The 13,266-nt window shown below is 45.6% G+C and overlaps 1 protein-coding gene across 5 annotated transcripts in view; it reads left to right on the forward strand.

Annotated features, from left to right (window-relative positions):
• The window catches only part of BCL9 (BCL9 transcription coactivator), a 38,255-nt gene extending 25,423 nt beyond the window's left edge, over window positions 1-12,832 (forward strand). For all 5 annotated transcript variants that reach the window (XM_081001479.1, XM_081001478.1, XM_081001481.1 and 2 more), the window contains 5 exons: window positions 1,694-1,883; window positions 2,564-2,660; window positions 2,845-5,077; window positions 8,812-9,072; window positions 10,682-12,832. In XM_081001479.1, the coding sequence (XP_080857605.1) occupies window positions 1,694-1,883; window positions 2,564-2,660; window positions 2,845-5,077; window positions 8,812-9,072; window positions 10,682-11,775 (3,875 nt within the window). In that variant the 3' untranslated portion in view covers window positions 11,776-12,832. The remainder of the gene's footprint in view (window positions 1-1,693; window positions 1,884-2,563; window positions 2,661-2,844; window positions 5,078-8,811; window positions 9,073-10,681) is intronic.
• Window positions 12,833-13,266: the final 434 nt, after the last annotated feature.

Here is a 13,266-nt window from a genome sequence, read left to right on the forward strand (position 1 = left end):
TGTTGTTGCACTTGTGGAATTGCTGTTTATGTAAATCACATGTGCTTGGGACTGTCTTCAGTGGCTAACATAATTTGTGTGATGGTGGCCAGTGTTCTCTACATAAGCCCAAATGTGTCAAGCTCTGCTTGAATTCTACTCAGTCCTGAGGCTGCTGGGCTCAAGAGATTCACAGGGGCCACTAGCTGAATTCAAGCGACCTGAAGCATGCAATTATATCTGGCTACCCCATTCCCCCACCCCATTTCCCCATCTCTTTTATTTTACTTTTTGCTTTCCCTTCTGTTATTTGATTGCAAGCCTGCAGGTGAGATTATGTTGTGTATTTAATTTTTGCGCAGCACCTTCGAGTTTGGGAGGCTTTGATCATTACGGGTTCAATGCTGAGGATTAGGGCATTTTTTGTCCCATCGGCACTTTTTTCAACAAGTGACTTGTTTCTCATTTTACTTGGCTTATGATGTTTTGCAAAGAAAAGAAAATAAGAATGTTTTGTATTGCCATATGTGGATCTTGAAACTTTATTACTTGATTACTGTGTGGTGTGGACTTCTTAAAGTTTCGGAAACCATTTGACTCTCACTTAGCCTCTGAACCAATCCCCATGTCTCATGTGTTGGGTAAGAACAATTTAAATGTGAAAATATTACATTAAATATGGTGAGAAAATCTATACAGCCAAAATGCTCTGGCCTATGCATATGTTGCTTACACATCAGCTTTGTACTGATTTTGAATAGACTCTAGGATTTGACTCTAGTGTATTTCTTGGGAAAGGCAATGAAGTGGTGTAAAGCTTCTAAGAACAATCTCCTGTGTGCTGTTGTCATTGCTGGTGTGTCAAGGTGGGAGCAATTGTCCTAGGTTAGCCTTACCTTGGTAGAATTTATAGTATGTCTTAAACTAAACAACTATGGGCAGGCCATCTCAGTTTGAGGCAAACTGGGGGAAAGTGTTTTATCTAGCTGAACAATGTGGAAGGTTCAGTAGCTTTGCCGGTGGAGGATTCCACACACACCAGTGGAAACCAGTCAGATTTTTTTACAACAGCTGTGGCTGATCCGTGCTCTGCCCCCGAGATCCCAATGACTTTTGGCATCAATGGTGGGGGGGGGGGGAGGAACCATGCACAATATTTTGGTGGGTGAAGCAGGGTACCCTGATGAGGATGGAGAATCACTCCTTTCCTGTTGGGGGGGGGTCTTCATGGATCAGCTGAGGAGGGGTGAAACCACGTCCTTTGTGTGCGCACACATATACAGAAGTTTTCATTAAAAGTGTATAGGTTTGCTATACCCACTGCTGGCATGCAGACCCTGGAGGATTGGCCAAAGATGAATGTGGCCCTCAGGCCAAAATACTCTTAAGAGTTTTCCTTGTGGATGTGTGGAAATTGACAAATCTATAAGAGTATACTATGAATGACTGGATTTTAAATCACACAAAGTGTAATAGTAGAAGTGGTGGTGCAAATGGGAGAAAAAGCCTGAAGTTGTAAATGCCAGCTATCAATATTAGGATGGGCATTCATAAGAAATAATTGTCTTATATAAATGCCAGAACAAATGAATCTTATGGTGGGTGATTGTACTGTATCTAAAATGAAAGTGCTACTAAGTGAGCTACTGAAAGATGGGAATGGAATTTTGATATCTTTTTTGAGATTGAGACCTCTCCACTACTTCCGTTTCAGATCTTGGCTCTGCTGACCATGCAAAATCGCAAGAGTCCCAGCATACTGCACACTCCTTGGCTCCTTCAAATGCCTCAGCCCCAAGATCTTCCACGCCTTCTCATGGTCAGGCGGCCCCTTCAGAGCCAGGTAGTATGCAGAAGACTCCATCCAAAGTGGTCTATGTCTTTTCAACAGAGATGGCTAATAAGTAAGTGACACTTTAGTTTACATTGAATGCAGTAGCCACAGCCTCTGGTTTAGTTCTGTTTGCTGCTTATACACGATGACAAGTTATATCCATTCATGGCTTCCACTTGCAACCATATCTGCTTAAATAGGTACCTGTACCTCCATCACATCCCACGAGGAAGGGCATGAATGTATGTTCTACATTGAAAGAGAAACCTTCTAGGAAAATGAAAAACTGTGTTTTGCCTTGTGGACAATTTGGCACTTAATTGTGCATTTGTAAAGCACCCTGATAGAGGGTGGTATATAAACCAATTAAATCATAAAATAACATCTTCGTTAGATGTTGTCCTCTTTAGTAGAGGTATATTACGTTTACAGAAAGAGGGCCCACTGAATGGCATCCGACGGACTTTGGAATGCCATTTTTAATGGGGTGTGCCTGGCACCAGCAAGCTTTTTGCACCAGGGGAAGACCTTCCCATTTGCCAAGGTTTTATAGATTTTAGATTATTTTCTTTTTAATTGTACTTTGTGCGAATTTCACTTAGCTTTGTACACTGTCCTGGAATCTTTCTATGAAGAGCGATTAAGAAAAAAGACAGCTAGTATGTTATCAATTACAGAAAGGGCTGCAGACTTTTGTTGACAGGGACTGACATGCCCTGTGATGTTTCAGCTGCTTGTGTTTGTCTTCAGGGCTGCAGAAGCTGTGCTGAAAGGACAAGTGGAAACCATTGTATCTTTTCACATTCAGAACATCTCTAACAAGGTGGAACGAAACACTGCACCTTTGGTAAGTAACTTAACAGATGGAGAAGACAGTGTGGGCAGGAGGGGTGAGGCTGCCAGTGGCTTGACTGAATGGTTAAAGCATGATTGGCGAAAGGTGAACTCAGAGCTTGGCCTTCCTCATTGCCCTAGAACTAGGCTTCATTTGAGCCATGTGAAATTACTTACTTGTCTTCCTTTTTCTTCAGAACACTCAGATTCCACCACTTCGAAATGATACAAAGCCCCAAGCTCCACCGCAGCTGCCTGCTTCTCAAGAGCAGACTCCTCCCCAGAATGCCAAAATGCAGCAGACTCCACCCATTCCAGTGCCGGCACCAGCACCCAAACCTACTGGCCCTCCATGTCCTATTGAGCAGGACAATCCTGGATTAGAAAGTAAAGTGATGTCAGCAGGAAGTCCTGCAAACTCCACCCCTCTACAAACTGAAGGATTTGGGCAAACTTCAACCCCCAGTAACAGAGCCGTTAGTCCAGTTTCCCAAGGAAGTAACAGTTCCACTGCGGACCCTAAAGGTCCCAACCAGCAGGTATCTGGTGGGGACCCACCAAATATGGGTGAAAATCCAGATGGACTGTCCCAGGAGCAGCTGGAGCATAGAGAACGTTCCCTGCAGACTCTGCGAGATATTCAGCGTATGCTTTTCCCAGATGAGAAGGAGTTCACTGGAGGCCAAGCTGGGCCTCCCCCGCCCAATTCTGGAGTGCTGGATGGTCCCCAAAAGAAGCCTGAAGGGCCAATACAGGCCTTGATGGCTCAGTCCCAAAGTTTAGGTAAAGGGCCAGGACCCCGGACAGAAGGAGGGGCTCCCTTTGGCCCTCCAGGGCACCGAGACATGCCCTTCTCACCAGATGAAGTTGGGCCACCATCCTTAAACTCTCAGTCTGGTCCTATAGGACCAGAGCACCTGGATCACATGACCCCCGAGCAGGTGGCCTGGCTGAAGTTGCAACAGGAGTTCTACGAAGAAAAGAGGAGGAAGCAGGAGCAGGTTGTACAGCAGTGTTCTTTACAAGACATGATGGTTCACCAGCATGGGCCTCGAGGATTGGTCAGAGGCCCCCCACCTCCATACCAGATGACCCCAGGTGAGGGCTGGGGTCCTGGGGGCCCAGAGCCCTTTCCTGAAAGTATGACTATGTCCCATTCACTGCCCCCAAGGGGCATGGCCCCCCATCCCAATGTGCCTGGTGGTCAGATGCGGCTGCCTGGGTTTGCTGGAATGATAAACCCTGACATAGAGGGTCCCAATGTCCCAAACGCCACTTCTAGACCTGGGCTTTCAGGTGTCCCTTGGCCGGAAGATGGGCCAAAAATGCCAGATGGCCGAAACTTCCCTCCTGGGCAAGGTGTGTTCAGTGGTCCTGGGCGAGGGGAGAGGTTCCCCAATCCTCAGGGCCTGCCTGAGGAGATCTTTCAACAGCAGCTGGCAGAAAAGCAGCTAGGACTTCCCCCTGGCATGAGCATTGAAGGCATCAGGCCTGGCATGGAAATGAACCGGATGATTCCCTCTCAAAGACACATGGAGCCCGGCAATAACCCCATCTTCCCACGTATGCCGGTTGAAGGGTCTATGAGCCCCTCGAGGGGAGACTTCCCCAAAGGGATGCCACCTCAGATGGCAGCTGGTAGGGACTTGGAATTTGGGATGGGCCCTGGTAGCATGAAGGGGGATGTGAATCTGAATGTCAACATGAGTTCCAATCCACCAATGATACCTCAGAAGATGAGGGAAGCTGGAGTGGGCCCGGAGGAAATGATGAAAATGCGCCCAGGTGTCTCGGAGATACTCCCCTCGCAGCAGAAAATGGTGCCCATGCCATTTGGTGAGCATCCCCAGCAGGACTATGGAATGGGCCCGAGACCTTTCCATCCTATGTCTCAGGGCCCAGGTGTTGGTCTCCGGAATCACAGAGAACAAATGGGGCCCGACCAAAGGACTAACAACCGGCTTAGCCACATGCCACCACTACCTCTGAATCCCTCCAGCAACCCAAACAGCCTCAACACAGCTCCTCCTGTTCAACGCAACCTCGGACGCAAGCCCTTGGATGTTTCCGTTGGTGCCAGCCAGGTTCATTCTCCAGGCATAAATCCACTGAAGTCCCCCACCATGCGCCAGGTCCAGTCTCCCATGCTGGGTTCGCCCTCCGGGAACCTCAAGTCCCCCCAGACTCCATCCCAGCTGGCAGGGATACTCGCAGGGCCGACTGCAGCAGCTGCTGCTTCAATCAAATCTCCTCCTGTTATGGGCTCTGCTGCCGCTTCTCCTGTCCATCTCAAGTCTCCGTCCCTCCCAGCACCTTCTCCTGGATGGACTTCATCTCCAAAGCCCCCACTGCAGAGTCCTGGAATACCCCCCAACCACAAAGCGTCTCTTGCCATGTCTTCACCAGCCATGATGGGAAATGTTGAATCAGGTCAGTTGTGCTCACTTTCTCTACCATCCTTTTTCTTACCTTCAGTAAGGTGCTACCTTTCCTTTAAACAAACTCTGCTCTGATTCCTTTTAATGACAACCTGATGCACCAGACTTGGCAGGCTAGCTTGTTACCTTTCCGCTCCTAAACTGCTTTGTGTTGGGCACAAGAGCAGGGCCTGTAAAGATATTGTCATAGTATTAGTTGATGTTTGGACATAATTGAACTGCGAAGAGATGGATGCACAAACTGATTCCTCTCACTAGCTTAGAAACATAGTCTTTTGTATACAGGCTAGGTTGAAACAGGGTAGACTTGGAGTGATTACTAGTGTATTGTGTGTTGGGTAAATTGAGTTCTATTTGCAGAACACTCTGCTAGAGGCAGTTCCTTCTGTAGCTACTAGGGAGTTGAGGGACCTTCTGGAACACCATGGGAAGTGTTGTTGGAGGCCTCGGAGGGGGGGGGGTAACTTCAAAAGTTGCTCTCCTTTCCTCCAGCAGGAACCTCTGTTGGATCTGAGATGTTTCTCAGAAGGGCATGCATGTCTGGATCCAACCTCGTATGCCAAAGTTTGCCTTGTTCTGAAGCAAATTTGTTGCAGATTTGAGAGTTCCTCCCATGGAAACTTAGAACCAGCTCTTTTGCATATCACAAGCTGGTTCCTATAGTATTTTTGTACTGTAAGGATTATTGTATATAAATTCCTGAAACAATGACATTTGTGAAGGGTTGTCCTCACCGAACAATTCAGATGGTAAACAGCATTTGGTAAACTTTGTGTCTTGCTTGGCTTCACAGATCCCTCCTGGGAGGAAGTTGGTTTAACATTAGATCACAGATTTGGCTGTGAATGGTTTTTAGGCAGATGCCAGCTGATTTCTGCAATGGTTTTTGCCTTTACACAAAATATAAGCCCCTCTCTTGGTTCACATGGTCCTGTTTGCCCTACAGAATTGCAAGTCTCATTGAATCTTTCAGATTTATAGCTTAAAGTCAACTGGCTGTTCTCATCCTGCAAGGTTCTAATAAAGGAAGTCCCCAGGTGCGCAATGTTTGCATGCAGTTGTCTGATGGAGCCAGCCTTGGGAGCTCTTCAGTCTGTGAAATCACATTATTCCAGGAATTAGGAAGGCAACCAAGACAACACTTGGACTGCATTGCCCTCTACTGTTTCAGAGTAATCACTGCAATGGCATGCTTTCCCCCACCCCTCTTTTTGGAGTTCTCCTGTAGCTCTGAGGCCCAGCTCTCCAATGGGTTTTACTGTGATAAAACATTTTTAGGTTTATTAGAACCTACATACACTTTATTCTAGACAAATAGTACAGATTATCTAAGTTACATTTTGATAAACTCAGTGAGAGTTAGAAATAACTCTGAAACTATAGAATAGCATTTGAGACTGCATTGAAAAACACTAGATTTGGAACAAGTTTCTCTCCGTCTCCCCTCTGTCATCTTGATGCTTTGGTTGATGGTAGCTGGATTTGCAGCCAATGCATAGTCACTGCCATTTCTTCTGTCTGCAGACAAATCCAGACACTCCTGATTTCATTCCATCACAATTGGAATGAAACCTTGCTTGAGAGACTTGGGTTGACAGTGGAAAACATTGACCTTGTCTGACATGTGTTAAAAATACACAGTGATAGCTCATGGTGCATTGTTGAATAAGAAATGGAACTTTTAGTAAGCTGGTTAGTGCTCTTATGTGAAACAGCACATTTAATAATAGTGTTTAAACTTCTGAACTCCCCCAAGCCGTTCAGCTTTGCTTCATATATGCATCACAGGGTAACTGTTCTTTTTGTTGGGATTTCAACCATTAGGTAGCTGGAGGGTGTACATTTTTGCACAGGCAAGTTTGTTTTCTCTACTGTTAGTTGTATTTATGAAATTGAGCCTTTTTTTTTTTTTAAGGCACTTGCATTCTTCCTGGTCTCTCTGTGACCCAGGTCCTCCCTCCTTTATCTCAGCAGCAGGCATTGCTGAATGGCATGAAGCATGCATGGATATTTGGAGCTACTATGGTTGGTAGGGATGTCAAGGGGCACTATCCAGTTAGTGCCTGTCATTCTAGTCTTGAGAGATTCTGGTGTTCTGCACACACAAAAACCAGGCATAGTAGTTGCATTTGCTGGGCGTAAAATAGTTTTTCTAGCAGTTGTGATGATAATGAGCTGTCCAGATTGCTGAGAAACTGGGGAAAGTACCATTTTGTTGAGATTCTGACACCTGGGCTCTCAAAAAGCAAATGGCTTGAAGGATCCAGTATGAAAATAACCTCTCCTCTTCCCTTTCCTGCAGTTATTTTATTAGTTCTTCCTCTTAATAATAATAATAATAATAATAATTTATTATTTATACCCCGCCCATCTGGCTGGGCTTCCCCGGCCACTCTGGGCGGCTTCCAAAAGAATATTAAAATACTATAATACATCAAACATTAAAAGCTTCCCGAAACAGGGCTGCCTTCAGATGTCTTCTAAAAGCCTGGTAGTTGTTGTTCTCTTTGACATCTGGTGGGAGGGTGTTCCACAGGGAAGGCGCCACTACCGAGAAGGCCCTCTGCCTGGTTCCCTGTAACTTGGCTTCTCGCAGTGAGGGAACCGCCAGAAGGCCCTCAGTGCTGGACCTCAGTGTCCGGGTAGAACGATGGGGGAGGAGACGCTCCTTCAGATATACTGGACCAAGGCCGTTTAGGGCTTTAAAGGTCAGCACCAACACTTTGAATTGTGCTCGGAAATTGTGCTCTTGGTTGATTTGTCTGGTTCATATAATTATTTTGTAACAAGGTCTGAAATTCAGTTTATGGTAATACAGTGTGTATTTCGTGCATAACTGCAGATTATAGTACCATCCTTGTAAGTACTTATGGGACTAGTGTTACCAGGAGAAAGTAGATCTAGTCCCTGATGTACACACACTCAAGCTTCATTTATGCAGAAAGACCATTGATGGACAGGGTGTGTAGTTGCTATTGCTGTTATGGCTTGCTATTGTCCCAGAGATTTATTTATTTAAAATTTTATATCCTACGCTTTTAGTGCCTACCACACGGGACAGCTCACAACAACTTCATTGCAATACAGTTGTCTTAGTGGATTCAAGAGGGGACCAGAGTCCACTCCTTCTAGGGATGTGTGCTTTTCTCTGAGCATTTGGTACATTGGCAGAGAAGCCAGTGGGGGTGAACTTGTAGGATTATAATTGATGCCTCTTAAGTCAGAACCCTCTTCGTCCAATGTAAGAGTGTCACAGCATCTTGAAGGCTTGGTTGTTCTCAGATACCTGGACTTTGTGGTACATAAGTGTTGTCCTTGTGTGTGGCTGAAAATGAACTTCCTGTTGCGTATAGTGTAGGGTGACATGTGTGTCATAGAGAATGAAACACTAAATAAACTGCAGACAGTCTGATTATGGAGCAGTTGCCTTGCAGTATATTGATGTACTGTGGTATGCATGAGAGAGGGGTGAGGGAGCGAAGGAGGGGCACAGTTCCCTTTTTCAGGGCTGGGGGAAAGCGCTCTGCCTGAGGACAGCTGCTGCCAATCAGAGTAGACAGTAATACAGGGCCAGATTAACCAGTGATATTATTTGATATAAATAAGTTTCATATGGTCAAATTGGCATTTAACCCAGACCCAACAGGAAGCTGTTGAGTGAAACTTCCAAAGTATTCTAGGCAAGGTGACTAGTTGTTAAAGGCTAACTTGTATTTATTTATTTAGGTGGTGCACCCCCTTCAACGGTTAGCCAGGCTGCTCCTGTGACTCTTCCTGGAAATCTTCCTTCTAGCAGTCCATACACAATGCCCCCAGAGCCTACTCTCTCTCAAAATCCTCTCTCCATCATGATGTCCCGGATGTCCAAGTTTGCAATGCCCAGTTCTACTCCACTCTACCATGACGCTATCAAGACTGTAGCTTCCTCAGATGATGACTCTCCTCCAGCACGTTCCCCAAACCTGCCACCTATGAACAATCTTTCGGGTAAGAAACAAATGCTGTATAGGTGTGCTGTGGCTGGTAGCATGTGGTTTGGAGAATATCATAGGGAGAAGCTAATGAAATTGCAACTTGCATGTGGCAAAACAGTGACACACTGAAATAGCCTCACTAAAATTGAGTTGTCAGGAACTACTCACCTAGGATGGACAGCTTAAGGTGGGGGCAGCAAACAGCCTGTGTAACTTAACCCAAGTGTTTGGCAGGAGGCTGCTGATGTAGGCAGTTACATAAATTATCATACCCTTCTCTCTTTTTTCACAATTTTAACTTTCCAACAGTAGTTATCCACATTGAAAATGGAGCATTGTGACTTGCAACTATAGCGCAAACTATTACACCAAGTGTAATTTGTGAAAAAAAGACTAGGGATTATGTCTCTGTGTGTCTCAAGTGATCACGTTTTATCATAGCTTACATGAGAGCCACTTACCAGTCTAAGAATCATTCTGATATTGATGTAGTGTGTTCTGTGACTTGCTTGTGGCTGTTTCAGTTGGGTCTTTCTTAGAACCCAGAAACAAGTTCTACCCAAGGAAGTGAGAAATGATGTCAGATTTTGTTTGACTCCAATTGGATTAAGAGGAGTTTTAAAAGCTGTTGAGTTTATGTCAAGCTGACTTAGAAGAGTGACAACTTCTCTTCTTCACAGTAAGGTGTTGAGGCTTAGACTAAGTGTGTCCAGGTTCTTGATTCAGGTTCCAGGATGGTTAGACTTTAGGTGGTAGTACTTCTATTTTGAAAAAGCACACCTTTCCTCTTTTAAACAACCTGATGGAAATAGTGAGATAAATCGCTTCAAGTGACTAGAATCCTACAACAGTAAAATGTAGTGAGATGGTTGTGGAAGATTTGGAGCTTAGCTGTGCCAAGCAACTCCAGAATGACACCCTCTGCCTCTGTTCTGGACCCCCTCTTTTTGTAGGCAATGTTATTCCTGGAGACCTTTCCTATAACTGCCTTCTCCTTTAGTGGCTTCTTGTAGAAGGATTTGGAGTAAACTTGCATCGTTTTCCCTTCTAGAGAAGGGTTAAATTCCATTGTTCTGCTGTTGTATCAGTCACCTATGGAATACCTCAAGGAAAAGACCAAATTGTTACCCCCATTCTTTTTAAGCTTGCGTAATACTTCTGATTCACCCTGGTGAAAATGGTGGATGTTTTCTAGGGCATACGTGGGGCTTCCCTTGTCCTCTGTGAACCCTTGATCATGCCTTATTACAGTGTGACCGGGTTGCCTTGGCAGAGAAGTCAACAGTGGAAAAGGTTCCCTCATTTCAGCAATTGTTCTTACCTTCACCAACATGAAACCTCCCCTTTGACATTTGTCTTTGTATTGAGAGATTCCAGTATGTGCAACGGTCTCTGATAGAAAATATGTCAGCATTTGGGACAACCTCTTTGTGTTGGTGTGCTTTCGACGTGGTCCTTATTTTATGCGAGGCTGTAGTATAGCAAGGAGATATTTAGCTATCCATAGATTACTCATTTCCACATTAGAAGTCACGTATGCAGTACTTGTCATTCCTGAAAGCTTTTTGTATTATCACCTACTTGCTCTAATCTTAACCTTTTCCCCCTCCCATTCTCTCTAGGAATGGGCATTAACCCCCAGAATCCTCGCAGTTCAGGTCCCAACCAGGTGGGCCCGATGCCAACTCTTAGCCCAATGGGAATGACGCAGCCTCTAACTCACAGTAACCAGATGCCCTCTCCAAATGCTATGGGACCCAGTATACCTCCTCATGGGGTCCCTGGCCTGATGTCACACAATCCAATGATGGGTCATGGTTCCCAGGATCCACCAATGGTACCTCAAGGACGCCTGGGCTTCCCACAGGGGTTTCCTCCAGTACAGTCCCCTCCCCAGCAGGTGCCATTTCCACATAATGGACCGAGTGGAGGACAAGGCAACTTCCCAGCTGGAATGAGCTTCCACGGTGAGGGACCTCTGGGACGTCCCACCAGCATGCCCCAAAGTTCAACGGATCCCGCACTTTGCAAGTCTGGAGGTCCCGGAGGACCCGATTCTTTCACTGTCCTAGGAAACAACATGCCTTCAGTTTTTACCGATCCGGAGCTGCAGGAAGTGATTCGCCCTGGAGCTACTGGAATACCAGAATTCGACCTGTCCAGGATTATTCCATCAGAGAAGCCTAGCCAGACACTACAGTATTTCCCTCGTGGGGAAGTACCGGGCCGCAAGCAGCCACAGGGTGTTGGGCCTGGGTTTTCTCACATGCAGGGAATGATGGCAGAACAGAATCCGAGAATGGGGCTGGCGTTAGCTGGCATGGGGGGGCCGGTGGGCGCACCTGATATTTCTCTTGGAGGAGCGTCATCCATGCCAGGTCACAACCCAATGAGACCTCCTGCCTTCCTGCAACAAGGCATGATGGGACCTCACCATCGGATGATGTCACCAGCACAACCAACCATGCCTGGCCAGCCCACTCTAATGAGCAACCCAGTAGGCATGATTCCAGGCAAGGACCGCGCTCCTACTGGGCTCTACAGCCATCCGGGACCTGTGGGTTCACCTGGTATGATGATGTCAATGCAGGGCATGATAGGACCCCAACAGAACATCATGATTCCTCCACAGATGAGACCCCGGGGAATGGCTGCTGATGTAGGAATGGGAGGATTTAGCCAAGGCCCTGGAAATCCAGGGAACATGATGTTTTAAGCTGCTACATAAGACTGGATGGTTCGATCCTTGTTGAGATGAGATTCCAGGTCCTGAGGGCTGCCTGAGAGCTCCAGGAGCACAGTTTGGCCATGCAATAGGTAAAAAAACAGACCAGAGGATGCTTTGGGAAATCTCGAATGTATGGAATTACCTGAAAACAAATGAATTCATTTTAACAGGTTGTTTTTTTAAAATTTATTTTTTAAAAATTATTTTTGTGTACTTGGATATCCTGTGATGGCACCTGCTTTGAGAATCTGTAGCTGTATTTTGAGAATTGCCATTTGTCACAAGTTGCACCATTCTCTGTATGTTTACGTCCTTTGGACTGGCTTCTCCCAGGACTCTTGGTTATTTTGGGGGGGGTTATTTTTGTGTACTGTACTATATTGTAAAAGGGATTTTAGCAGAGACTTTAGTCTTTGGGGTGAGAGGCTGTTTACTTTTAGGTGGAAAATCCATCTTCAGAACTTTGGACTATTTTCCTTCAACTCCAATGTATAGAAAAACCAAACTACGACCTCAGAGCAGAGTATTAATGAAAAGCACAAAAGGAACTTAAGTTCAGTGAGGGGGAATCTTAAAAAAAAAATAAGTTAAGGACATATTTTTCAAATTATGGAGTGCTGTCGAGCACCTTTGTCTCTCCCTCCCACTCTTAAAAAAAAAAGGCATCTTGCCCCCCCCCCCCTTTACTGTCTCCTCCTCTGGCAGCTGCAATACATTGTATTATTTTTGGGGAGTATATGTAGGAGAGCCCCTTCTCATTCTGAGAGTGTTGCTACTTTCAGGAGGAGGCTGGACTTTGACACTGTTACATTCTACAGTAGTCTTACTGTTCGTTCTCCTTTTCTTAGGACCCCCCCCCCCCCGGTGACTTTATTAATGTGGGAGTGGAACAGACACTAAAAGTTATCCTGACCTTTTTTGTGGCTATCTTTTTTTTTGTTCCCCAGCGTAAAACGTTCTCTGTGTAACCTCCATTAAATTTGGTACAAAACCACTTGCCAGGGCTGTGGTGTCAGAAAAATAAAATATATTGTTTCTTACAAAAGCCATTTCTTTCCTCCTTTGCTACAGTCTAGCTTGCTTCTAAATATGCCTGTTTGTATCGGGTTTAAAGTGCTTGCGTATATGCGTTTCAGATCACGTCCTTCTGATAAGGTTTTTATGTTGCACACCAGGTAGGCTGCTTCTTAAACCCCTTTCACCCTCTGTCTTGGTGTAGAAGGGCATGGCTGTGCTACCGGTCTCACCTTTGTCATGGGGACAGGTTAGCCTTAACATGGGTGCACAGGTGAAGGTCCCCTAGCAGTGAGCAGCTGCTCAGGAACAGAGATATCCACTCTAGTCAGGCAACCAGAAAATGAATTAAGTTATAAAATGTTTACCTTCAGTAATCCAAAATAAGTTTCAGATGAAGATCTCCAACTCCAAAGCCTGAGTACTGATCAAGCTGTAGGTAGTAACTCCCATTTCCTCGGAATC

This window comes from Podarcis pityusensis (genome assembly GCF_964106645.2).
Source record: "Podarcis pityusensis genome assembly, chromosome: 4".
In the NCBI taxonomy this organism is placed as follows: domain Eukaryota; kingdom Metazoa; phylum Chordata; class Lepidosauria; order Squamata; family Lacertidae; genus Podarcis; species Podarcis pityusensis.